The sequence below is a fragment of the Hypomesus nipponensis genome, chromosome 11 (genome assembly GCF_054491055.1).
Source record: "Hypomesus nipponensis isolate SF chromosome 11, ASM5449105v1, whole genome shotgun sequence".
NCBI lineage: Eukaryota > Metazoa > Chordata > Actinopteri > Osmeriformes > Osmeridae > Hypomesus > Hypomesus nipponensis.
The window spans coordinates 19,833,527-19,860,679 of NC_140371.1; the positions used below are offsets into that span (position 1 = coordinate 19,833,527).

The following is a 27,153-nucleotide window of genomic DNA, read 5'->3' on the forward strand; positions in this document are numbered from 1 at the left end:
GATCGACTTCGCAAACTCCTTCTATAACAGTGTAATAACAACATAATATCAGTGTAACAGCAATGTTATAAGAACATAATAACAACAATGTAAAAAAAAATATATAATAACATAACAGTATAACAACAGTGTAACAACAGTATAACAGTGTAATACCAGTGTAAAGTGTGTGAACATCAGCAGGAAGCAGGGCTCCCTCTGCCGGACAACATGGGTCACTACGCCCTCGGCTCTTTAACCCTGGTCCTGTTCTCTCCTCATGACACCACAGACCAAGGCCATAATCAGAATAAATATTAAATCAAGTCAAAATGTCCCCCCCAATATATTGATATGAAAATATAAATGTGCTACGCTACGACAGGCAACCACGCACGCTGTCCGAAATGATCATAAAACATTTTATTTGTCCCCCCCCAATGTTGACTCCATGGCTACGGCCTTGCCACTGACAGATCAACAGGATGATGTTGCTTCTACTGGTTATGAATGACTGAAAAGAGAGGTTTGGTGATTCTATCTTTGTCCTTGACGTGCTGTTTCCTTGGTGATTGTGTTTGTGGCAGCCGGCTCATAACGATAAGACAGCCCACCCAGAGATGTCCCGGCTGATAAAGGAGATCACCAAGTCACGCAAGCAGCTAAAAGGTGAGAAGTTCTCCAGGTTTACGGTCTGGTCTGGACTGGTCTGGATTGGATTGGACTGGTCTAGTCTGGTCTGGTCTGGTCTGGTCTGGTCTGGATTGGACTGGTCTAGTCTGGTCTGGTCTGGATTGGACTGGTCTAGTCTGGTCTGGTCTGGTCTGGTCTGGTCTGGTCTGGTCTGGTCTGGATTGGACTGGTCTAGTCTGGTCTGGATTGGACTGGTCTAGTCTGGTCTGGTCTGGTCTTGTCAGATCACCATATTCATAAACATTGCTATGTACAGTATTGTTTGTAACTTCCTCCCTCCCTCCCTCCCTCCCTGCAGAGCTGAAGCTGCGTCAGTGCGTGGAGGGGCTGAAGGATCAGGATGGAGCTCTGGGTTCCTGCAGGGCCGCCAGCGGCCAGCAGAGGGCGGTGGAGCAGCAGCACAACGGCAACAACAGCCGGCCCTCGCTGGAGGAGACCGTCCTGAACCTGACGCGCAGGCTGAGAGACCGGCGGGAGGAGCTCCACCTGCCGGACCATGTCAAGGTACTGGGGGGGAATGTCCCCTGTACTTCCTGTAAGTCGCTCTGGATAAGAGCGTCTGCTAAATGACTACATGTAAATGTATGTGCGTGTGTGTCGTTCCAGGAGATGAACCAGGCTCAGATGGCCCTGGAGAAGGCCAGCCTGCAGAAGTGTCTGTTGTACTTTGAGAGCCTGCACGGCCGTCCGGTGAGAAGACGTCATACGTGCTGCATCTTCATGGTGGTCATACATGGTGCTTATGAACATGTAAAAAGGACCATGTGCATTGCCCCCCCACCCTGTGTGTGTGTGTGTGTGTGTGTGCAGAGCTCCAGACAGGAGCGAGCTCTGATGAAGCCTCTGTATGATCGCTACCGCCTGGTCAAGCAGCTTCTGTGCACGACGCCGTTCATCACCACCATAGTGAGTGTCTCTCTCTCTCTCTGTCTCTCGCCCTCCTTTCCACACACGATCACTGTCACACACACACACACACACACTCACAATCTCTCACACACACACACACACACCTCAGCCCTCAGTAGCCTTGCTTAGGGGAGTGTGTACCCCAGGAGGAAGAGGAGGGTTCTGATGAAGAGTGTGTGAAGGCCGGCCCATGTGCTCCGGCGGCGCCACGCGCGCCCTCAGACGACTCTCTGCGCGTGCCGTTCCAGGAGGCGTCCGACACGCCCCTGGTGTCCCCTCTGGAGGAGGTCAAAGGTCTTCAGGCTCCCAGCGTCACCATAGCAACTCTCCACGAGGCACCAAGGTACAGATGAACTAATCCCACCCCCCCCCCCCCACCCCCCTTACCCAATTAATACGAGGTGTGGGAGTTTTAATGATTATAATTGTTGTTTTTTAGTCTGTATTTACACCCAAACAGACACACACACACACTGCCACACAATTTCACTGTGTGTGTGTGTGTGTGTGTGCTGCCTCTCCGCTGGCCCCGCCCCTCTGCAGGGGGGAGCTCCTGGAGCAGCTGAAGATGGCGCGGGCTGAGAAGAGGAGAGTGCGTCTGCTGCTGCGGGGCTTCGAGGAGACCTTCTACTCCCAGACGGGCAGGTGAGACAAACACCCCACACCTCACTGCCTTTCACCTCCTCTACTTTTTTTAAACATTTTTATTATTATTCATCTTTTAACAAACTGGAACATTTGGTTTTCATAGTTTCAACAATGCCATGTGAAAAACAAAAACATCTACAGTAAAAGCTAACCCCCCCCCCTCCCCCATCGTCATCAGAATGATAGAACAGCGAGATGCACACTCACTTAACGTCAACACCACATAGAAGCAGAGACGACAGCTCTGACCTGTACACATCTTTTGTTCTGTACATCTGGCTAATTAGTTAGTTGTTTTTTTGTTGTTGTCAAAAGTAAAATACAATATGTTCTGATTACAATACACAGTGTACAAAGCTATCTGAATAAGGCAACACAGGAACTAGACCAGTAAGAGGGGGGGGCTGCAGCTTATGCAGTCAGAAACGCTGAAGTGTGTGTGTACATTGGTCTCACTAGGAGTGTCCAGAAGGAGGACCGTGGACCAATGGCAGAGGAGTATTGCCACTACAAAACCCTCAAAGGTAAGCTCCGCCTACTGGAAGCCCTGCTCAGTAAACAGGACACGCCCAAGACCTGCTGAGTCAACATCTCTCACTGGGACTTTTAATCTGAAAGAAGTTTTTTTTTTTTTTTTACACTCTAGGACTTTTTTTTTTTTTTTTTTAAGCATTCATTGTAAAAAGTGAGATTTGGTGGTACTTCTCGTTTCATGCCATGCTTATTATGTCGATGCACTTTAAATGGTTTGACGTCCACACTTGGAGAGAGATATGACAAAATGAGACTATTTTAATATGTTTGTCAACAACTCTCTTGTCTTGGTGACATAATATAAAATATTGTTGTCATGAAGCTAATGTAGCAAGTGTACACGCCATCATTCCAAGAAGAAAAAATAACGGATATTATAACAACAGTTGATGTTAGATACGTTAGCGACTTAAATGTTTAAATTTAAATGTTCTATTTATGGCACATTATTGTTTTGTTTTTTTTCTTCCTGCAAAAAACACTGTTGTCAACATAGAACAGGTACGTGGGTTAAGCTATAACGATGCGCTATGCGCAAGTGCTGACTTGGCAAGAGGGAACTGTCACCCAAACACACAATCCGACAATCCTTTAGAATGTTTGTGAGGGTCAATCCGTTTTTTTGTCCTACATTGTGCTATGATATGTAATAATAGTCTCATAGTTAATATGAATTGTGACAATTCAAGTTATACATTACCCTTGGAAAAAGAATAGTTGTACATGTTAGCATAGTAGTGCAAGTTATTTTTGCTGTCAAATCTCGGTTTTATCTCCTTTGCTAGAAAAAAAACCTGTTTCCCCTCCCATAGGTGCCATTCTTTACTACGATCAAAGCTTTTGACATTGTGCACTTCTGGTTTATATTTTTTATATATCAATAAAAAATAAATATTTTTTCACATTTACTCTGCTAAACACAGTTTCTGGTTTTTCTTTCAACTAGAATAAATAAAACGGTAGCCATGGTCGGTAGAGGTACTGATAGTTGTCAAACTCATGCTGCACAGAACTGCATCATGCTTTTAAAGGTTACCGAAGTGCTTCGACTTCCAAGTTCAGACAGAGGTTGTTGCATTAGTATAGTCTTTCTACAGCGGGTTTTTGTCTTGTGTTTTTGCGTTACCTTTGGCATTAGGATGACGATGCTGCAGACCCAAGGTCAGTACCAGGCTCTACCACTACTAAGATCTGGAACGATATACTGAAACAATCAGGTGAGACCGAGGAACAAAAATCTGGAGCACACAACAGAAAGAAAAACAGGTACAACGGAGAGTCGGTAAAATGAGAACAAATTAAAAGCATTTGAGAAAAACCAGGAAAAGAAAGAGGAAATAAGCTATGATTATCTGCGGGGTTTGTTAAAATGGTTAAAGGGTTCATCTATCAACCGGTGCTGACAGAGAGATGGATGGTCGGCTAACAGGCAGCGATGGATGGTTTGCTAGCGGGAACGGATGGTTTGCTAGCGGGAATAGATGCTCGGCTAGCAGGCAGCGATGGATGGTTTGCTAGCGGGAACGGATGGTTTGCTAGGGGGAACGGATGCTCGGCTCGCTAGGCCAGAGGGACGGTGTGGTGCACGGAGGGTTGGTCAGGGTCCCACATCTCAGCTGTAGCAAGCTCAGATTCTTCCGCGGAGGCGGTTGGAGAGCTCCCCTCAGTAGATGGTGATCCTCTCAGACAGGCCAGGGGGATGATTGTGTGTGTGTGTGTGAGCACTTAACACTCTTTCTCCAAAGAGGATGCATTGCAGAGATATGTCATGTTTAGATTTGATGTGTGTGTGTTAAGTCTTTTCGGTGCGTGTCTACATGTGTGTTGGGGGGGTCATAGTGTGTGTGTAGGGGTACATAGGCCTATGTGTGTGTGTGTGCGTGTGTGTGGCGGTTCCAAAGTCTTCCAGTCCGGGGGCCTGTCGCAGGTCTAGCGCCCCACGCTAATGTTGCACGTCTTGCAGCTGGGGTCCTTCTTGGCGTTGAACGTGGACAGGCTGTTGAGCTGATGCCCGCTGATCTCCGCCACAGTGCCCTGCGCCAGGTCCAGGGGCTCCGTGTAGATCACCTCCAGGATCACGTCCTGGGCGTGGTGGAACACCAGCCCCGCGTCCTCCCCCTCCTCCCGGACGCACGTCAGGAAGCGGTTGTTGGTGATGTCCAGGGCTGAGAGCCGCTGCTTGCAGAATTCGTCCCCGGGGGAGCCCTGAGGAGCCAGGACCAGGATGACGTAGTGGTAGGCCGTGTACATGCAGTAGAAGTCCCCGAAGTAGAGGTTGGTTTTGGGGTTAAACAGGGCCTCGGCCTGCACCTGGAAGCGCATGCGGCCGTAGGTTGAGTCTTGGGGGGGCTTGCCGGTGTTGAACTCGGTGTTGCAGCTGAAGAAGATGCCCTCCAGCTTGCCGCTGATGGGGGAGCCGTGGCTGCCGCTGTTGTCCTTCACCGTGGGCAGCATGCGGTTGTTCTGGTGCTCCCTGGAAAGAAGACAGACAGAACATAATCTCCGATGAAGCTTCGGGTTACACCAGTCAACCCTTTTATACTTTTATGTTTAGTTATTGTAATGTATCCGTTTATTGGAAATGTGTTACTTCTTGGCATTAGGGGATTTTTTTTTTTATCAACATGGTTGAGAAACAAAATGCTATAGGTCTGATTTATTCAAATTTGATCAATTTCAGCTGGTTACACCAAATAATTTTTTGGGGGGGTTTAACATAAACAGGCATGTTAGGCCCAAAGGAACTTAGGGGAAAGACTGTTCTCAGTTTCTCTGGATTGCATAAATGAACAGAATAACATTCAAAGCACCAAGGTTTTCCGCGGTAGGAAATTGCAAGTCCCGTCGCCTGTTAAACAAGTGTAGGCACTGCAGATTCAAATATCAGAGTAATTACAGTGCTTCCACTTTAAAGGTTGTCATTATAATCACAACTGTCCTTTTGTTATGGTAATTATGCAAAGTGAGATCCAACCGAGGTCATCGGTACAGAGGCTTCCCCACAGGCATCCACAAGGTGGGGCTATTTTGTCGACCATCGAAAACAAAGTTGTAAATAGGAATGATGTAGCTCAATGAATTATAAGCAAATTGTCATTAAATCACATCCATCAACCTAAACTGGGTTAAATGTTGATGTGTTAAAAAGAGAGACTAAAAGTAAGTCGCTCTGGATAAGAGCGTCTGCTAAATGACTAAATGTAAATGTAAAAGATGAGGAGAAATAGAGAAGCTGATAAGATGTAAATGAGAATGCACAAACCCTCATGAGGTCTCTCATAATTGAGACATAGAAAGAGCTTTAGGCAGACTTTCCTGCAATAAACATGAGAAGCGACAGAACAACCTTTCAACATGACCGTGTCTACCAGGAATAACTGCAAGAGGTCAGAGGTTAAATATGGTGTGGGTGTGTGTGGACCCCTACCTTGCCTGGTCAAAGTACTCTTTGTTGTGGTTCCTGTAGAAGACAGAGAAACGCAGCATCCTGCCAGCGATGACCTCCGCCTTCTCCAGAAGCTGGGTCAGATGCACTGAGGAGTAATCTACAAACGGGGAACAGAACATCTCAACACAAATACACCCCTAAGAAAATCTCCCCACGCTATACTCTTTGTCAGAATCAAGACTCGCCGTCTAGACATAACCACTGCGGCTCATTAAGTATCCCCTCCTGATGCCCACTGCTGAGTGCCCTCCAGCTTTCTGACACATCACCTCCTGCCTTCCGCCTCTCCCTGCCCTCTCTAACACCCCCCTCCACCCCCCTGACCCTGCAACAGTACCTGCACCTTGCTCGGACACTCAGTCGGCTGCATGCCCCATCCCTGCCTCGCTCTGCTCTCATTACAGACCCTTCCACTCAGCGCCTCTCTCTCTGTACCCCTCTCTCCCTCTCTGTATCTCTCTGCATCTCTCTCTATCCCTCTCTGTATCTCTCTGCATCTCTTTCTCCCTGCCCTGCCCCTGTCCTCCCTCACCGGCAGTGCAGAACTCGATGATCTCGCTCCACTCTGACACGGCGTAGTCTCCGTCGCTCTGCTTGGACGCCGTCTGGACCGCCACCGTGTACTCCGTACGAGGGCTGAGGAACCAATGGCCTCGCACCGTCATGGGGAGAGGCACTGCCTTTGCCACCAACTTGGTGGGGACATCCTGGAGGGAGGGAGGGAGGGAGGGAGGGAGGGAGGGAGGGAGGGAGGGAGGGAGGGAGGGAGGGAGGGAGGGAGGGAGGGAGGGAGGGAGGGAGGGAGGGAGGGAGGGAGGGAGGGAGGGAGGGAGGGAGGGAGGGAGGGAGGGAGGGAGGGAGGGAGGGAGGGAGGGAGGGAGGGACGGACGGACGGACGGACGGACGGACAAAGTAGAAAACATGCAGTGAGTGGGAGATACTGTTGATGAGAGATTACACATCACATCCTGCACACATGCTTTCCATCCACACATGAACACATTAGAGACAGACATCCAGCTTACAAGCTTTCAGCTACACAGACAACATATTGACCCTCATATCCCCCTATGTCAATCTGTATTTAAAAAAAGTGTCTAGTGTATTATGCTCCTTTCTTCTCTTCATCCAGCTCAGTTCCAATGTCCCTGCACCGTGAGAGGTCTCACCTCACACACTGAGAAAGAAAACATCCCATTTTAAAACCTTAAAGACTCCAGACACCCAGGACGACATTGGATGAGGGGAGTTGTGAAACTTGTATAATGTGTGTGAAGATAACCAATTCAATCCATGAGATTCACTTCTGAAAGAGCTACAACCACAAATTGCTCGTGGAATGACTTGTTTTCCCCAGTGCAGTGGTAGCTTGTCCGCCAGGCAGTTTGAGTGTACGTGCGGTGTGTGTGTGTGTTTATTAGTATAAGCGCTTGCCGCTCGGGGTCTGGAATGGTTGTCGTAGGGTGTGTGTAAGCGTTTGTTCCAAGAAGGAGTACAAGGTTACTGTGTGTTTAGGTTTTGTTTGGAGTAAAGCTTTCACAAGGAGGGCACCCTGGCTGATGTTCTTGTTGTCTGGTGTTGTGTGAACAAAATGGCCTTCAAGGTGACTCAGCAACTAATTTGGGCAGTTGCCTAATATCTGTCATTTGCTTAATGGATTCCTAAGACAATACTCCATCGATATGATGAGAAAAAAAAAGGAATTCAAGACTATTTCAGCTTCAGAGCTGGCAAAAGTACACAAATCTTTTAACTCAGGTAGAAGTACAGATACTCATATTGAAAAAGACTTTTTCACTCAAGTTAAAGTAAAGAAGTGTGGGCTCTGTCGATAGTTTTACCTTGTGTTTGAACTTGTTGGAGTTCTTGTTCTCCTTCTTGTTGAGGTCGATGAAGTAGTGGGTGATGCGTTCCTTCACATGGGGCACCATGTCCCAGCAGATCTTAAAAGAGTCGCAGGTGATGCTGCTGATCTGGATGTTCTGAGGAACAGGAAGTTCCTCCATCTCCACGATGCCGCTGTCCTGGGATTTATTTCCTGTGGGACAGGAAGAGGAAGGTTTGAAAGGAGGGTGGGGGGTCCAAATCACCATTAAAAAGGCTATTTTAATGAACTAAAGAGAAATAAGTGCTGCAGTGCGCTACAGTCGAGCTTCATCACGTCCTTTTGGCGAGGCCACACACACACAGACACACACACAGATACACACACACAGACACACACACAGACACACACACAGATACACACACACAGACACACACACAGATACACACACACAGACACACACACAGACACACACAGATACACACACACACAGACACACACAGATACACACACACACAGACACACACAGATACACACAGACACATACACACAGACACACACACATACACACACAGATACACACACAGATACACACACACAGACACACACACAGATACACACACACAGACACACACAGATACACAGACACACACAGATACACAGACACACACACAGATACACAGACACACACACAGACCCCAGACGTCACTCTGCGTGCTCCATGTTGCAGCGCCTGCCCCCGAGCAGGGAGAGAGAAGTTGGCCGCCCTGCCTCGTGTGTACAGTACCTGTTGCCATGGCGACAAATTCGAATTCTCCTTCGGCTTTGCTGGCTCCCATAGGCCGGCATTAAATATTTCAAGCACCGATTATTGTCGGAAAGGTATTTTTCCACAGAGCTTGATTTCAGTTTCTCTCATGACCAGATTCAACTGAGGACGAAAAGGAGAGCCTAGATTTCTCTGTTTTAGACCTCACAAACTGCACATCAACTGGTTAGTCCAAAATATGTCCTTGCTTTTGTGAATAGTATGTGTATTTCTTAAAAGCAGTCAGTTCATGCATTCTTAATGCAGCACTGCTGCTCAACACAATCCATGCACAGAGAAACGCACCAAAACAACCGTCTGAATAAGGGGCTTTGTAGTTCCAGAGTTGAATATAGACTCTACAACACTATAAAGCACGCACTTGGCATGGCAACAATGTGTTTTCTGTGTGAGCTCCAACTACAATCTCTGGACAGAATAATGTGGAATTCCGGGCTGTGAAGACAGCACTGAGGGGACAATGGGACAAGCACCAGACCATGGAACGATCATCGCCTAACATGAGCTTGAGAGCCTGGGTGACAATTGAGGGATTCCATTCAACATGGTGCGGTTGTTTCTCGAAGCTCAACGGTTCATGGGTGAAAACTCTGATGTGGTGTCCGGTTGTCCATTCACAAGGGGATTATTTACTAAACAAGACCTAAAGCGGTTATGGTATTTGTAGTCATGAGAAAATACCCTGGAATATATTGACCATAGGAAACACAACTCAGATGTATTGTTTTCTCTTGTTCAGTCAACCAACCTACATTTGTCCTAATGACTAGTTAGCTGATAAGCAGGAATAGTAATCTTTACCTCACCTCACAGCGGTCTCCTTTTCTCCCCCACACAGGCTAAGCTGATCACTGAATGGATTGGGCTTCATTGGAATAAATCTAATGAACCTACTAGCATAGCATAGCTTGGACTAAAGAGCTACATTACTGTTCTGACATTGAGGCCAGTGAAACACTGGAGGAGTGTCCAGTGTTAGGTAGATCTCTGGACCACACACACCCTGAATCCACTTCTTAAACCCTTGGCTATATTGCTATGAGAAAATACATACATTTCTCAATTGCCCGATTGTCCACGATTCTAAATTGTATTGTGGCCTAGTGGTCAACCAACTCCACGGTAACCAAGATAATAATGTCATCATGTATTTAACAGACCAGGGAGGTTGGAACCTTGTGATCTGCAGTCAAGTACTCTAACCACTGAGCTACACCCAACCCTGAAGGTGATCTTCAGATTAGAACGCTGCAGGCCGGATGGAATCTAAAAGCCCAGAAGCTCCTCAAAGTTAACCCACACAGAAGCAATCCAACAGCACACATCACACTGCAAGAAGGCAAAGTTAACTCCTTATCTGTTTACACTAATTAACCTGTTAGTGTAACCATTACACGGACACATTCAGAAAAGGTAAGCCCCACTAATGCAATTAATGTTTTCCCAACACACACACTACTATTAAGACACAGATTGGTGGTGTTATTTGGGAAAGGAAATCATCTCCGGTATACAAATAGAAGAAGCTGCCACAAGATATAGATTTTCAGGATACGTATGTGTTATACTATAGACATTTTAGTCATTTAGCAGACGCTCTTATCCAGAGCGACTTACAGTAAATACAGGGACATTCCCCCTAGGCAAGTAGGGTGAAGTGCCTTGCCCAAGGACACAAGGTCATTTGGCACGGCCAGGAACCGGCAACCTTCTGATTGGTAGCCCAATTCCCTAACCGCTCAGCCATATGCCCCCCCCCCCCCCACACACACACACACACATTACTTACATAGTCCAATTAATAATAATGATCATCATTGGTTGTTATCCTATAATCCACAATTTGGCAGTAGTTTTTGACCTCATAATCTATTGGACTGTTAACCATCAATGACTTCTATTTAAAAAAGCGTTCATGCTCTCTCCCCTGCATAACATATATGGCTCCTTCCAGTCTGGGCTTCTCTCTGGAGAGAGACTGAACGGAGGAGGGAGGTCAAACAGTGAAGGAAAAATAAAAGCATATCATACTTAATAAGGGGTCTTGCAGACTAGCATTCTCTCATCAGCAGCACAGTGTTCTCCTGGGGACCCTTTCTGAATGACCCAAGTTGCTCTCTAACCAGGTAGAAGAGAGTGATTAGGCATCTACTGGCCTGCCTACCAGCTAAACTCGCTATCTACACAGTACAACCGAGGTCAAAGCTAAACATTGCCAGCTAAAAGTTGCCTTGTTCGTTTGCTACGGAGAAACTGCACGGGTTTTGTAAATTATGATTTACAGTAACCAATTGCACCTTCTATGCAAAAATATAGATTTATTGTAAGCTACTGTAACCGACTTGGCCTCGCACCTGTCGGATGTACACTCGGCTGACGGTCGCCCGTACTCGGGGTTGAAACCCGCCATTTCCCGCGCGAAAACAGCCAGCTACTGTACGCCACCGAAAAACTAGTTAGCTATTAGCTGGCGCGGATGGCCGTATAGCTACTACCTGAGGAGTGAGTTTAACCGATCTATACTGGATATATTACCTCGATATGGACAACGCTTCTTCCAGACTGTACTGTAGACAAGACAGGCAGACAAGCAGGTATCAAAGCCCACTCTTTCAACAGACGGACATATTTGAACGCAGATGGGTTAATCCGTTTATTTTTGGTTAGACTACCAGCTACCTTGCTTAGTGGAGTTTGCGATTTATCTATCTTTAGCTAGCTGCCTACATAGAAGTGAGCTATCCTGAAATCTGTCTATCCGGGGCAGACATTACCGTACAGTAAGTCAAACTCAGACTGCTCCGCCAAATTAGCTTCGACCTATGTCTACAGTAGCGATACAGTACTGTAACCCTACGAGTTTTTAAATGGTCAATTTAACCTAGCTACAGGGCCGTTTAGCGAGACTATACCGGAAAGCTAGATAGTCGTTGGCTCTAACGTCCTACACTTTTTTAATCTGTCCGTTCATGCAGAATGTCTGGACTGTTGATTGGGGGGGGGGGTATTCCTCCTGGGAATGGCAGGTTCTTTAGATCAGTTGTTTATGAGCTTTATTAAGATTAATCACGGCAATTTTAGTATTAATGTAATGCCCCCCCCCCCCCACACACACACACACACAAGAAAAATGTAAAGCACAAAAATAAAAAACATACGGTCAATTTTAATTCATGAAGCATCCGAATCTAGGCTACAGCACCGTCTTAAATGCTTGATTACATTTGACAGAAATGTGAGTGCTCAAGAAATCATACTTTGTCATGACAACCAGCCCTCACGTGGTACTGTAGCTGTGTGAACTGAAGATGATATATAGAGCTGTGGTTATGAATGTCAGCCGCCAGCAGATTTGCAGCTAACTCACAGGTGCAGTGTGTTTAGCACAGAGCCAAATTTCCCAATGGGAATATTAACATGGTAAGGGGCTGACTACCATTGAATCTACATTGCAGTATCCAGACTGTGTTTCAACTAGGAAGAGGATGCCCATCATGTGCAAGGTACTGAGACAATAACAACAAAAACTTTGAAAATGGCTTCTGGCAGCCTGAGTTTTTTGCTCTGATGCTGTCTGAGCAAAAAATACTTAAGTGTCAGATACACAAAGACATACGGCCAGTCTGCCACATATAGTAACTGTGTCTTACACATGACTGCAAGCACATCAGGAGGATTATCAAGTAACAAAGAGACTATAAAATAACCACAAAGAGAGGAAAGCAATGACTAGTTGATTCGGAGGCGAAGGATTCATAGAAACACAAAATAACATGGAACAGGGTCTGTTCTAAATGTAACCATCTGTTCTTGCAAATTAATTAAATCTGAAAAGGCCTCTTGAGAAAATAAGATAAGAGCGCTCGTTCTTGTAAAAAAAAAAAAAAAAGTGGTGAGTCATTGTGTCACATTAACATTTAATTTGCATTTTTCAATGGAGTTGGGAAATTAATGTAAAATCCCTCAACAGCTTTTGTTTAGTTTTCCCTTGGTGGTAATGTTACCTACACAGCATCTCACACAGCAGGCTTACATCATTTTGCCCATTTGAAATGATAGTTACACTTATTTCTAACAAGGTCTCAAGGGACTGTTTCCCCTAAAACACACACAATCTATTTGCAGGCTTCATAAACCATAATTCAAACAATACATTTCATATACTACAGACTAACTTGATGCTTAATATTTCTGTTTCTAGCAAAAACCCAATAAGGTTGTGGCTTAAATCCCAAAGAACTGTTGGAAAATGGTCCCATTTGGTGGACATTAGTCATCGTATTGATAATATCTCTTGCCAGGCACGTGCAGGGCGAGTCCGCCCACAGGAAATATGGCCTACCCTTAGTCAGCCATGATGTCACAGAAATAATCTCTGGATTCAGATTTGCATACCAAATCTGGTATAAACTGTATTTGTCACACAGCACTAAAGGCTCAAAGTAAAATTGCATTCACTTAGCAGACATTGCATATAAAGTACAGCAGCCAATTCAGGATCAGAAGTGTATGGTATTTCAGTGGTCAAGGCACTGTCTGTTTGCATCAGTTGCATCTATTTTTTGTTAATTCTTTCTCATTTGTTTTAATGTGGAAGATTTACTGTGGGAGATGAAGTTCAGTAACTGCAGGTTCTTTTTACTACTGGTTGTATTTTTTGTAGATGAGTCTCTTTTTCTATTTTCCATCTCTTGTCCACACACAAACACACGCACACACAGTGCTTGGTTACATTAATGACACCCATCCATTAAAGCATCTCAAATACATAATGGACACAGGACATAAGTCTAACCCCTGCATGTTCCATGTGTCACTTCCAGCTTGCATGCAATGACTTACAAGAACTTGGGATGATTTAAACTATTTTGTTCAAATTGAATAGAGATCTGGTTAAAACAAGAACACTCTGTATCACATCCAACACATTGGTAAAGTCTTTAGTCTTACAAGCTGTTCCTCTAGATTTTAAGCATTATTTTGTTAAGTCAGTGGTATTAAAATACAGCATGCAGTATTATATGTGGATGTTTGTCAGAACATGTAAAGGCATAGTCCCTAGATGTTTTCTCTAGAAGAGTGACAAATGAGCTCATCCTAAATAAGAGAACATAAGATACACTAAAACTGCCAGTGACAACTTATCTCTGACAAAAGTAAGATGAGTTAGTTTATAAAACATATCATTTTAAAATGTAAACCTGATATATGCATATGATCCCACCCTATGTGTTATTCAAGCTTGTGTTTGCACGGTTTATTGGGATTGTGATGGCATTAAGAGTCTATCAACAGCTATGGGCTGAACAGAGGGATATTCACATGAGAGATCTAATGCTGAAGCAAAAAAGATTATATTTGATGACACTACTGTCTTGGGTAAACAGTTTACTGGGTAGTTAAATGGATTTGAAGTACTTTGAGACAGGATGATAACTGTCTCAAATGACTACTGCTGAGGTAGTTTGGAACACATCTGTCGCGATGAACTATCCCTCAGACTCCAGCCAACCTTGCCCTTGGACTTGACTAGAGAAACTCGTTCACTCAGGCCTGTTCCTCCTGTTTCTGTGATAGTCCTTCCATGTTGTCATATCAACAGTGCTGAGGTATCTCAAGGACACTGAACCACTATTTACACTTACTCGTCTGACAAACAGAAGACTGCTTGTTATGTTGCTGCAGAGAAATCCCTGTAGTAAACCTCTGACAGAGCTGCCATACACAGCAACTTCAATTAAGTCCAGCCCCAGTTGCAGCCTATACCACTATTAAAATTACAGCTTTGAAATCAGACCTGAGGCCTATTAGGATATGAACTGCATCTCCAAATTACATTTGGGCCTGCGCTAATGGCAATTTAGGAAATTAACCAGTGGTATATAGGCTGCAAGGGCCTCACTGTGGTCAAATAAACTGCTTGTGTCCCTTCATGAAGACCGCTGAATATCAACACATGAATACAGCACACAAACACCCTGTGTACCAATAAAATGAAGCTTTGTGAACGATGATTTGAAGCGCTGAAATTGAAGGAGCACTTGTATTCTCTAAAAATAAAATAAACAGTGATGTTAAATGTATCTACTTGTCTCGGCCTACATTTACCTTAACTGGGGGTCTGTACTTACGGGGTAGGCTATGATTAGTGGTATACATATGCACCATAAAGGCTTCTGAATTTGTCATGGAAATGCTACTCATGACGAACAGAACTAGGTATATTACCGCCAGTCAGACTGTGTCATGCAATGAACAGGTCTCAGACTTACATATTTGCTATATGATATCCTGCTGAGTATGGACATTTTCCGTTGCCGTCTGCAAAAGGCACTGATACATGGTATTTATTTGTCTGGAATTTACGCCTCACAAACGCATGGCCTTTACTGTAAAAATCTATAGGATATTTTGTCGAACTATACAATCAGAGTCTCTCCACCGCCATGTGGCAATCTGTTGTTTCAAAGCTTTCCGACCATGTGTGAATTTCATTTGAAACTTTCAGTCTCCTTGTCCTGGAACGAGCAAAGCCTAAATTCGGGTTTTCACTGATGGCAGTCCTGGTCCGTGTCCATGGTGCTGAAAAGATGAAAACCCACCTGCACGCCACTCCGGCGCACAGATACTACGACTGCATTCAAGACCATGTTCCTCTAGTACTGTTTCTATGTACACATTTTTTTTTTTTGCTCAAATGTCAACCACTGAAACAAGCACATTTTTCTTTTGAGAAAGATAATGTGCATTGACGCCCTTATCTATTCCGCGCACGCACCGGCGCACCACTCCATCTAAAGAGAGAGGACCTGTAAAACAGCTTCCAGTTTTGCGTTTTTATCACAATATAAGGGAGAAGTATTTCTTAATTGGAGGTTATCTTGGCAGTGGTGGAGCTTGCTATCAACAAGGTTGTTCAGATCTCATTATAATCAACGAACATTATTATTTTGCTCACAGGCAAAATAATTAGATTTTTGAACCATAAAACGCCCATACATTGCATGACAGTATTACATTCTGAATTTGTGTTACTTACCATCTCTCTCGCATAATTGTATGGCGTCCAAACTGAGGTTCTTTAACATGCCCTCGCACGGACTCATTGGGCTCGTTATGTTGTGTGCCAAGCTTGGAACCTCCATCTCCACTACAAAGCCTGGATGCTTCTCCCGGTGCCGGTGAAATTTCGCTCGTTTTGCCGCAGGACTCGCCTCCTCTCACGTTCGATAGGAAAGAAAGAGAAACAGTGCCCGGTTACCAGCCCCTTTTGCTCCCTCGTAGCTCCTCTCTCAAGGGTGGTGCGGCTAAAGGCGCGTCAGCAAATCGTCACTAACGCAAGGCACATCGTTAAATTGACGCTGGAACGTGAGAGGCAAAAAGGGTAGATAATATAGTGAGGTTTCGACTTGTTAATGTAGAGGTTTTACTATCCTGTACACGTCTTACTATTGGGTTGTAAAAGCGCATACCGTGAAAGCCACAAGTGTTGTTTCCGTCGCGGGACAGGCACACAGGAATAAGGGATTAGCTGCGCGGGGGCACTGCAAATTAAATGGCCTCTTATGTAACCAGATTACCAGGGTGCTCCCCTCCTGGTGTGAATATGAGTGTAAACCTACAGTAGGCTACAGACATTCTTTATTTCGCGTTTTGTAACGTCACACAAGAGGGTCCATACATCTCCTTATATGGACTTATGGCCGCGTCTGCAGCTATACCAGCCAGGGAGCGCAGGTGCATGTGACTTCATGAATTAGATGACAACGACCTCTCCACATGACAAGAATAATGTGTTCCATACATTCGCTGCCAATTCACTGTCACTGGCCTTTAGCCATGGTCCTTTTCATTAGATTTTGTTTAATTTAAACGCTAATGAATATATTGTCACATAGGACACATTCAGTATTTATTAATGGCTAAATTATGAATGCATTAATTAAACTGTCTCAATGTGATTGATAAGCAGTTACTGACCTTTAAATAATGCTTCCCTCACTGTGTATGTTAGTGTGCACACAGCATGTGTGTGTGTGTGTGTCAGTCGTCTAATTATCTCCTCCCACACCCAGACTATCAGTCAGTCTCAGTGACAGGATCACACGCCCTGTCCACTGAGCTCCACAAGACTGCAGTTCCAGTCGCAGTGAAGTGTAAAGGTCATTCCTAAACAAGACAAACACCAATCTGGTAGCCTATCATCTTTAAGAGACTAAACTAATCTGACACTGTGGTTTATAAAAACAAAAACAAAGTGTGTTTAAAACAACTTATTCCATTCCAGACACATTCAGAAAGCAAAGCGCTCTCTTTATCCACAGCTATGGATGTGGCCTGTTTCCTAATACCACACTGGGGTGCCATATACACATTAGGATGACAAAATGTCACTTTCCATTTGGCCATTTTGGCGCTACTTGGTGTCAGTAGCTTGCCAGGCTCCTGTCTCTGCTCGTCTCTGCGGCTGCGCCAGTGAGACTCCTGAGTCATCCTGCTGAGGAGGCAGCGGCAGGAAGTGTTGCGTAAATGTGATCGATACACTTGGAAATGCAGGAGGAAACCCCAAACATTTCTCTCTCTCTCTCTCTCTCTCTCTCTCTCTCTCTCTCTCTCTCTCTCTCTCTCTCCCTCCCTCCCTCCCTCCCTCCCTCCCTCCCTCCCTCCCTCCCTCCCTCCCTCCCTCCCTCTCTCTCTCTCTCTCTCTCTCTCTCTCTCTCTCTCTCTCTCTCTCTCTCTGTCTCCCCCATCCCTCCCTCCCTCCCTCTCTCCGTCCCTCCCTCCCTCCCTCCCTCCCCCACCGCTCTCTCTCTCTCTCTCTCTCTCTCTCTCTCTCTCTCTCGCACGCATATGCATTCACACACGTACAATGACATGTAAGATGCACACATTTCATTTCTCAAAAGATTAAGTCAGGTCATGCCTTAAAGGTAGGCTAAGTAGCCATATATATTGATCCCAAATTATGAGCAATATTTACGCTAAGTGAATCTATGGTGACTTGTGACTAGTGACTCAATATTTGAAGGACGGACCATTTAGTCTACAGTCTTGTGCGCATTTATATTGAGGATTGAGTGGGGGATGTGGGTGAATTAAACAGCCCTAAGCTTATTATCACCACAGCTTTCAAATACAGCATTACTCCCACCTTGATGAGGTTTCGACTATATTCTGCCCAGTTATTTACATTTATTAGCAGGCCAGTGCAGTGCACCCTGTTAGAGATGAAATGTTCTGTCAGGAAAGATTGCTTATTACACAGGAAGCCCTTGTTTGTGTTAATTGCATTACCCACATAGAGACGTATTTGTGAGATGCCAAGCATGATCAGTCATACAATCAACCCAACAGTGGGCCAGCCTACTCATTTATCAAACAACTCACTATATTCTGTGCAGCAGATATTTGACACATGATACTGTATATTAAAATAGATGTGAGTACTGTATGCTTGTTTATACTTATGATGTTAAGATAGAATAAATACATATGTATCACTAAGCCCTAGAGTATGTGTATTAACCTACCAATATACTATCTATTGGTACCTCACTGAAAGTTAGGGGGCTTTTCCCGTGGAGATCAGTGCAGTATTTGCTCACATAGTACAGATGTAGGTCAGGGAGACCAGACGGATGACTCATGTATCCCCCCCCCCCCCTCCCCTTATTCTGTAATTGAAGTTCTTTGATTAGCATTCCTCTGATTAAGTTAGCATCTACTTCACAGTCCCTGTGTTCACAGTACAGTCTAATGTAGTGATCATACGGATAAGCCATCACAGTCCTCAGACTTGTAAACACTGGAACTGGGCACTGAAAGTAGCCCTTTCATATAGACACCTAGTGAGTCTTCTTCAACATTGACCAAATGTAACACATGCTGCATTTAAAATGCTGTTCTCTCGTATTCCTTTTCCCCGTTTCTTCCTTCCTACTTGCTATGCTCCTCTTGTGCAAGGGGAGGAAGAAGATGAGCGATCTTGCTTCCCTCCCTCCTTCCTACCCCCCCCCCCCCCAGGCAGGCCCTCCCCAGGGGGAGTCACCCTGGGTTAACATCACAGACCGCTGCAGGAACCAAGGGAAGGAGGCCAGTCTCCGCTGCATGTGTCTGTCCGGACCCTCCCCCCCCCTCCTCTCACGGCTGAGGAACGATACTAACTCACTCACAGCTCAGAGGGACTGGATGTGTGTGTGTGCGCGCGCCCGCCTGTCACGCAGCGCATTGGCCGTTCCCTCGAATCGTTCACTCTGTTGCACGTACTGTGAGTCCACATGGAACAGGGGTGACAGATGGAGAGGAGGGGGCAGGGATAGATACAGGGAGAGATACAGGGAGAGGGGGGCAGGGAGAGATACAGGGAGAGGGGGGCAGGGAGAGATACAGGGAGAGATACAGGGAGAGGGGATTACGTTGAGAAACAGAGACAAAGAGGACGGTGAAATAACAACGGTCAAGAGATGGAAAATGAAAGCTTGAGGAGAAAAGATGAAAAAGGATAGAGCCTTCATCCCAGAGAGATACTGCAATAGTTAAGTCTTGCCAAGGATAAAACGCATGTATGCACACAGGAGATTTGTTGCTGAGCTTAGAGTGAATCAAGTTTCAGTGTCTCAGGACGAGGATTAATGCCAAGAGATTATGATCAAATATGTGTGTTAATAATGCCAGTAATAATTAATGAATGCTGTAGTGCTAATTGCAACACCAGTGCAATGAACTATTTTGTGAAATTGGAATGTCCATAACTCTTCCTCGGCCCCTTCCCCTTCTTAGTGGACAGGCCATCTCACATTTCTAAGGTCAGTCCTCTGCTTCTGTGTAACTGCAATGGTATACAAACACACACTCATACAGTAGTGTTTGACTCAGGGTGTGTGTGAGTTTGTGTCTTAGAGCTCGTCGCAGATGTAGAGGGAGTGTTCCAGCAATCTGTTTATGTTTGCAATTTCACGACCTCTACATATTTGATCACAGCTTCATATTGAGAGTGCAGCAGTTTCAACACTGCCACCCAAAGGGGATTCAAACAGGGATTCAAACAGCCACAACACTCAAGGAGACATCAGATAATGTGTGAAGCAGCCCAGTGAGGGGGGATTGGCACATGATACAAGAGTTGGATTACACTGTCAGATTATGGTAGAATATAGATCACAGACACTTCCTTGTTGACGGAAACATATTTTGACTGCATTCTTAAACCCACTCTGGCATGCAGTCTAAGATTTTGCCGGCTTCTGAAGTGGCATCTACACATGGAAGACCTTAAATTTATAATTCAATATAAGGAAAGTCACGACTGCTCTGCAAAGCAAAACAAAACAAGAACATCAGTCCACATACTTGTTAAATTTATTGCAATAACAATAAGAAAGGTTTTTGTATTTTTTGTTACTTTGACAACAATGCTCTATTGGTATCTGTGTATTGACAGATGTAGTGACAAAGCTAACACAATGACTAACAGCTGGGTCAACAGAAGCCATCGTACAAAACAATGACGTGTTTCTCCAAAAAGGCTGGGATTGACCTTGTCATGTAAAACTGTACCTTTCTATCTAACACAAAAACAAATGTTTTATACAACCATACACATTGCTGTTCAACAATGAAGCCTTTGCAAAAAACTTAGTAAGAACATATGGTATTCCTTAGTGGTTTACATTCATTATAAATGTACCATTTTATTGAACACAGTACAAAATAGACCCTTTCAAACCTTTGGATAGAACATGAGTACAACATAAACGTGAAAGACATCATTGCGTAGCCATACTGTAGAGAGGTTTGTGGACAGGCTCCTGGTAAACGTTGAATGCAAACAAGTCCTTTCATTAGACCACATAAAACACATCAATAATTCTGAACACCATTAACTTGACAGTTTAAATCAAAATTTCCCTTAGAGAAGACTTCAGCTGAGTGATAACAAATACACCTGTTGAGTGCAAGTTAACAGCACTGACACTTGAATCAGGGCTCAGTTTGGTACCATAATGAGTGAAATTGATCAGTCCTCTATTCTACTTCTTGGTCTTCTCAATCCCTTTTTGTAGTTAATGTAATACAAAATGACCAAAAAACACTGCTACTTGACAATGGCAACCTTGTCAGGATTGAACAGCAATACTAACACGGTAACTGCATAAAGAACGCTTTGAAAATAAAAAAGGTTCAGCTTGCTAGAGGCCATGATGCTTCAACAGAGAACGCACCATGCAAGACCATCTCGCCGTGCGTGATTAGAATTCTAGATTCTTCTTCTGAGACTCCAACCGACTGTCTGCTGTTCCTGATTACTTAACGACTGCGACAGGAGTTGGATGCAGTCAGTTTCATGCAGTTTCTTGTCATTGTGAAAACGCCCCTGATATGCACCTAGACTGCTACTATTCTTTGTCGTCAGTAGATAGTCTTACATTTTGGCACGACAAACATTTTATGGCAATCTAATAGTCTTGTTATACCTAAACTATATATATAAACTATATATATATATATAAACTATATATATATATATAAACTATATATATATGTATATATGATCAGACCATCACAGAACCATCATAGAAGATGTTATGGTTAAATTAAGTGCTTAATCCCACAAAATTTGGATGTATTTTTTAGTTAAAGGGCTCATCCAAAACCACATCGTAAGAGTCATCCTAAATTATTACAAATGAAGCGTGGGGAGTTTCTCAACATCCACATCATGAGCACCATCGCTCTGCACACATGATCCTGTTTCTGCATCAAATGGTTGAACAACATCTCCACATACCTGATTGCACAAGTTCTATTTGGTATTTCTCTGCCTGACGTGATTTAAAGCGGGAGTTTGTTAGGTGATTATTATTGCTTTCATTGATTTGTGTGCAAAACAATGAGTCCATGCTAGGAGATGTTCTCTACCATGGAGCGTTAGAGGGACAGTGTCCTGCCCCTTCAACTGAGGTCGTCATGTCAGTGGAGTTACAGTTTTGACCTTTGTATTAAAGTACCTCTCTGACAGCAGACCGTGAGGAATAGTAGTGGGTTTGACCGTTCTTCATTAGTCGACTGACTAGCTCCGTTAATTGCTCTTAATACAGTCAGTCATTGAAACGTGTGAGAAAAGCACAGATCCCCAAAGAAGAGGCGTGTCTGCTGAATGGATTCCATACACAGAGACATGCAGAGGCAAACTAACAACCCACAGACAGATAACTAGACACACTTAGAAAACCACAGAAAACTACCAACTGTCATATTCAGAGAGAAAGAGACCTACTGTTAGGTACAGACAGAGTATCTCTACTTCTGTCTCTCTCTTGCTTTCCACTTTGGTCTAATGGCACAGCCACAAAGCTCCACAAATGCATTTAACAAGGTGAAAACATTTCCATAAAAAAACAACAAAGAAATGAAGTACGAATCTCGGAAACTTATAAAGGTATAAAATGGAAAACACAACATAATACATGTAAACCATTTACCGTAACCCCCCCCCCTTCGTACAATGATGATAAAATAATCAATAAATGAATATACAATACTGTTGGGGCTTTGTAAAATATGTGTGACAGATTGCAAGCCAACCACAGCAGGTGACTGGTTGCAAATACTGATCAGTAAATCTACAGAAACATCAAGAAGGGTTAAAGGTCATTCCTCTGGTGTTGAGTTGAAGTCACTTTGGCACTTAAAACGTTATTACCTTATTCCTACTCCTTTGCAATAAGTGCTAACAATTGGCTTGGTACAAATACATCTGTGATTCGAGTCAATACAAACTGCAAAATCAATTCCAATTTGAGGAATCTGGCTTTCACAGGTAAAAGTCTAGAATGGGTAAAGTGCATGTAATTGATACAACAGCATACTATGCAAGTAGATGGTATCAATGTATGTGATTGGGATCATTCCACCTATTCACTTCAACAAATACTGTACAAAATACTTGACAGGAACCTTTATGACTAACACAATAGCCGTCATGTGTAAATGCCACACATATGTTCTAATTCTAGGAACCACACGGAGTAAGACTGAACTTCATAAATCTCTGAGACATCCCTTATTTCCTAATGACACTTTTGGGTAAACTATGGCTTATTTTGGATACAAAACACAGTTAAACATTCTAAGATCAGGCACCATCCGCCGAGCACCCAGAGAGGCTGCAGAGTGGAAGTCAGACGCCCAGAAGGAGGCCTCGTCTTGGGGCCCATCACGGAGAGTACCGGGGGTGTCCCTGGAAGCCTACCACCGGCCGCTAACGCTGGCCATGTCAGCGTGAAACTGCCGAGCCAGACGACCGCTAGCGCCCCCTTCCAGGAAGGAGGACCTGGTGGGGGGTTCAAACAGCTTCCGCCTGTTCTTATTCAGTTCTGTAAACACAACATGACACTGTTTCAACAAACCAGTAAAAGAAATCAAACGTACAAATATACAATTATCTTATTCCTTACTTTTCCTTGGAAAATATTAAAACCTGTAATGCCCAATACTAACTATTCAAAACTATAATGGATGCCCCCCGAATGAAAGGAAAACTGTCCAAAACGTTTATTAACATTTCTTTGACTTGATTAACATTGACTTCACTAACAGAGAGCGGGCTGCTGTAACACAGCCTCTTTGTAATCCCTGCATTTATATGGCATATCACCCAAATACTCGGACACAATGCTTCCAATAAAAATGCATCTCAGAGTAATTCATGTGATGGCTTTATCTGCTATGCCTGCCAGACAAAGCTTTCAGCCTGATAGTTTGAGACAGGCGGTTCCAGCCAACACTTTTTATTGGCATAGAAACAGGAAGTGGACCTGGCAGTCACAGTTATTACCTGGAAGGAGACCGTTGTCTCCTCAGTTTAAGAGAGATGGGTGAGGGGTCAAGGACGAGGGAGGGAGAGAGAGGAAGCAGAGAGCGGACGCAGAGCAGAGAGGGAGAGGGGGCAGAGCAGGCAGGGAGGGAGAAGGGGCAGAGCAGGGAGGGAGAGAGCGGGGGCAGAGCAGGGAGAGAGAGAGAGGGGGCAGAGCAGGGAGAGAGAGAGAGGGGGCAGAGCAGGGAGGGAGAGAGAGAGAGGGCAGAGCAGGGAGAGAGAGTAAGGAAGAGCAGGAAGGGAGAGAGAGGGTGGTCCTGTATTGAAGCCTTCATGTCCTTCAGCTGAGATTATCGTTGATCTAGACTTGGCTCCAAAGAGCTGCACTGGAACTGGCCTTGAGCCGTCTCCCTCCTTCACACAACACTGGTCAGCCCCCCCCCCCCCCCCCTCTTACATGGGGTCTACGCCATGTTATACAAGTATGACATTCTGTGCAGTAGTCAATTTTATGCTCCGTTTACTCTGAAAAGTCTGCTGGTGTAAAATGCTAAACATTCCATAACAGCTCTGGTGCCCCACTGGGAGTCTGAGGTCAAAGACAGGAGCCAGACTGCATGAAGGAGTCATGAAGGGCTTTTAAAGCTGGGCGTCCGTCTGACTGCAGCACAGCTCACTCCTCAGTTTGTGTTTTGACAGAAGCTGTCGGCTGGCTGTCAGACATGCAGCCACTCAGGCAAGCAGCCTGGACTAGACATAATAATGGATTTAATGAAAGCCATATTAAGAGATTCCACTGTTATCAACTCGGCACTGCAGTGTCAGTCTGATGAGGAGAGGCGTGGATGAGGGTGAGGAGAGGTGAAGTGTGGATGAGGAGAGGGGAAGGTGGGGGGGGTGAGGAAGGAGGGGGATGAGGAGAGGTGTAGATGAGGGGAGGTGGGGGGGGAATAGGGACATCCTGACACGATGACAGCCTCTACCTGAGATGGCAAGCAGCATTTTCCGGCGGGCTCCGAACGTGGTGATGCCCAGTTCCTTCAGGTCCTGGTCGGTCAGGCTGAGGAACGTCTGCAGGTCAATCTGGAAGAGACAACATCCGCGGTCAACATCACTGCACACCAGGTGCACACACACGCTATGAAGAACCCTCTGGAGAAACAGGAAGTGAGCTCATCCCTTTTCTGAAGTGAACAGGGATTTGTTGAGTAGAAACCCTCAGAAACAGGCATGGGCGTCGTAGTTAAACCTTGCCCATGTCCAGTCCTTCAGGCTTGTAAAACTGTGTGAGTGCACGTTTCAGCATGCGGACTGTAAACCGAGCTCTTGGTTTGGAAAGACGTTAGCCTCCCACCTGGTGTGTGTTTGTGTGTCAACATGCTGACTCTTAACAGACATCTTTCTGTAGGAAGATGACGTTCTACTTCTCCCTGCATCTTCTATGTGTGTGTGCGTCTGTGTGTGTGCGTCTGTGTGTGTGCGTCTGTGTGTGTGCGTCTGTGTGTGTGCGTCTGTGTGTGTGCGTCTGTGTGTGTGTGCGTCTGTGTGTGTGTGTATGTAGCTCTTGTAGGTTAGTTATAACAAAGTTAACTCTTGAACTCGCTGTGAAATATCTTACTGTTGATTGTTCTTCTACAGGTACAGTCGTGCACTTTTTGGGGTTCATGTTGTTTTAATTTGTAACTTGTTTAACTGCATGCTCTTATGGGTCTTCCCTTTGGCACTTGTTTAGTTTTTCACAATGTATGCTTCATGTTTTGGCTGCTTGCAGTGTTTAGGACTACCTCGTTGATATGATCAGTAACCTATGCTCTTTTGTAAATCTCTCTCTTGGAAGTCGCTTTGGATAAAAGCGTAAATGCGTAAATTTAAATATGTGTGTGTCTGTGCGTCTGTGTTTGTGAGTGTCTCTGTCTGTGTGTGTGTGTGTGTGTGGGGAGCGTGCTAGCCAGCTCGCTGACCTCCTGTTGCTGGAACACGTCCGTGTACTTCCCCAGGCCCAGCTTGCTGAACAGCTCCGGCAGCTCAGAGCCTTTGAACGACGAGTTGAGACTGCAGCCGTTGCTGCCACTGAGCGAAGACACGCAGTCCATGTAGTTACTGCTGCTGAGGTAGAGCTCTGCAGCTGCCACAAGCACACGGGGAGGAATGTCAACGTCACACACTGTGGCTGTACGGTAGCTACGCCTTTCGTTCGTTTCATCCGACCTGAGGCAACAGGAAAGACTTGCGTTCCTGGAGCTGGAGAGCATTGTAACCTTTCAGATGTTTTATGGATGTGGAAAAGATGGGAACTATCTAGTGAGCTAGAGCAGGTGTGTCGGAGCACTTCAACCCTGCTCTCCACCGGCAGACACACACACACGCGTCTTGAATTAAGAGGCTTTTCACAGCATATATGCTGATCAGGGTTGACAGCAGTCCTAAGCGTTCACTCAACAAAAGGTGAAAGGTCACGGTGGAGCAGGGAGGAGAGGGTAATTCATCATCACACGTGAACTTTCTGATCTGGTGTGTTGAGCCGGCCTGCACCAAAACAGGGCCTAACTTGTCTATTTGGGTCAGCGTGAGGAGACAGAATGTGAGGTCGTCGTCACGTCTCACCAGACTTGTTCTGCTTCCTCTTGGGGCTGCCGACGGGAGCAGGGAATTCTGGGTGTCCGGGCAGCCCGCCCACGCCCACGCCGCCTCCGTTCCGTTCCCGCCAATTGTCTGAGTCGCTGCCGTTGCCGATGCACTCGCGACTGTTGGAGCGAGACAGGGACAAGGGACAGCCCTGGGGAAAGAGCGGGAAAGCATCCTGTTCACGTCACCTCACCACTCCCATCCAACCCATCTTTAAGTTGTAGATCATAAAAGTCATATTATTCTACGTCATATTCTAGGCATTTTCCAGTCATATTGGCCGTGTTTCCCAGATTTGTTAAGAAGCTCTTAACGCTAAGAGCTTCTTAAGAATGTTCTAAGAGCGTTCTAGAGCGCTTTTCGAACGTTCTTAAGAAGCTCTTAGCGTTAAGAGCTCCTTAACAAATCTGGGAAACACGGCCATTATCTGTGATACGAAAATCAAATGTGTGATGGTTTTTGGTAATGCTAGGAGTACAAGCAGCAATGCTGTAATGGCTGCGTTTGTGAAGGTAGGTCGTTTCCATGTCGACTGGGTGGAGGGCAGTGTGTCCAGTAGGTGTGTGGGGGGGGGGGGGGGTCTACCTCGAAGGTGGTGCTCATGGAGGGCTTGTAAGGAACGTGGTTGGCCCTGCGGAGCTCCTTGATGGTCTCTGCAGGCATGGACTTGGAGAACCCCAGACCGCTCCACGTGTTGGTGGGGGTCCGCACCTCCGTCACCACCGGCTTCTTCAACATGGCTACACACACACACACACACAACATGACCTACCACACACACACACTATTGTACACCACACACATACACTACTGTACACCACACACATACACTACTGTACACCACACAC

At 45.2% G+C, this 27,153-nt stretch overlaps 3 protein-coding genes across 12 annotated transcripts in view; 1 reads left to right on the forward strand and 2 right to left on the reverse strand.

The window, feature by feature from the left end:
- The window catches only part of LOC146268574 (protein FAM13A-like), an 18,542-nt gene extending 14,871 nt beyond the window's left edge, over nt 1–3,671 (forward strand). For 2 of the 5 annotated variants that reach the window (XM_084708818.1, XM_084708820.1), the window contains 7 exons: nt 567–648; nt 971–1,176; nt 1,279–1,362; nt 1,483–1,578; nt 1,728–1,924; nt 2,125–2,226; nt 2,689–3,671. In XM_084708818.1, the coding sequence (XP_084564944.1) occupies nt 567–648; nt 971–1,176; nt 1,279–1,362; nt 1,483–1,578; nt 1,728–1,924; nt 2,125–2,226; nt 2,689–2,812 (891 nt within the window). In that variant the 3' untranslated portion in view covers nt 2,813–3,671. Of the gene's footprint in view, nt 1–566; nt 649–970; nt 1,177–1,278; nt 1,409–1,482; nt 1,579–1,690; nt 1,925–2,124; nt 2,227–2,688 lie in introns of those variants that run through there. The other 3 variants (XM_084708819.1, XM_084708823.1, XM_084708821.1) reach the window with 3 other exon arrangements.
- LOC146268575 (phytanoyl-CoA hydroxylase-interacting protein-like) lies at nt 3,216–16,392 on the reverse strand. Of its 4 annotated transcripts, none has more exons than XM_084708831.1 (6): nt 11,401–11,832; nt 8,824–8,967; nt 8,053–8,249; nt 6,744–6,918; nt 6,191–6,308; nt 3,216–5,236 (listed from the first exon to the last, which is right to left on the reverse strand). In XM_084708831.1, the coding sequence occupies exons 2-6, from the start codon at nt 8,873–8,875 to the stop codon at nt 4,693–4,695; spliced, it is 1,086 nt and encodes a 361-aa protein (XP_084564957.1). In that variant the 5' UTR covers nt 8,876–8,967; nt 11,401–11,832; the 3' UTR covers nt 3,216–4,692. The 4 variants fall into 4 exon arrangements, with proteins under 4 accessions (XP_084564957.1, XP_084564960.1, XP_084564956.1 ...); XM_084708834.1 differs by lacking the exon at nt 8,824–8,967 and adding an exon at nt 10,897–10,983; XM_084708830.1 differs by lacking the exons at nt 8,824–8,967; nt 11,401–11,832 and adding an exon at nt 15,905–16,392.
- A 3,809-nt stretch (nt 16,393–20,201) lies between these two features.
- The window catches only part of LOC146268576 (protein bicaudal C homolog 1-B-like), a 43,187-nt gene continuing 36,235 nt past the window's right edge, over nt 20,202–27,153 (reverse strand). For 2 of the 3 annotated variants that reach the window (XM_084710032.1, XM_084710031.1), the window contains exons 17-21: nt 26,891–27,045; nt 26,285–26,456; nt 25,642–25,805; nt 24,664–24,763; nt 20,202–23,240 (exon numbers count right to left, since the gene is read on the reverse strand). In XM_084710032.1, coding sequence (XP_084566158.1) covers nt 23,113–23,240; nt 24,664–24,763; nt 25,642–25,805; nt 26,285–26,456; nt 26,891–27,045 — 719 coding nt within the window. In that variant the 3' untranslated portion in view covers nt 20,202–23,112. The remainder of the gene's footprint in view (nt 23,241–24,663; nt 24,764–25,641; nt 25,806–26,284; nt 26,457–26,890; nt 27,046–27,153) is intronic. The other variant, XM_084710033.1, reaches the window with a different exon arrangement.

Bases quoted from the DNA above. Each gene is read 5' to 3' on its own strand.
- LOC146268575 (XM_084708830.1), bottom strand. From the start codon at position 16,010: ATGGAGGTTCCAAGCTTGGCACACAACATAACGAGCCCAATGAGTCCG. The intron at 8,250-15,904 runs GTAAGTAACACA...CCTGTCCCACAG, and splicing joins ACAATTATGCGAGAGAGATG to GAAATAAATCCCAGGACAGC. The intron at 5,237-6,190 runs GTAGGGGTCCAC...TCTTCTTTCCAG, and splicing joins GAGTACTTTGACCAGGCAAG to GGAGCACCAGAACAACCGCA.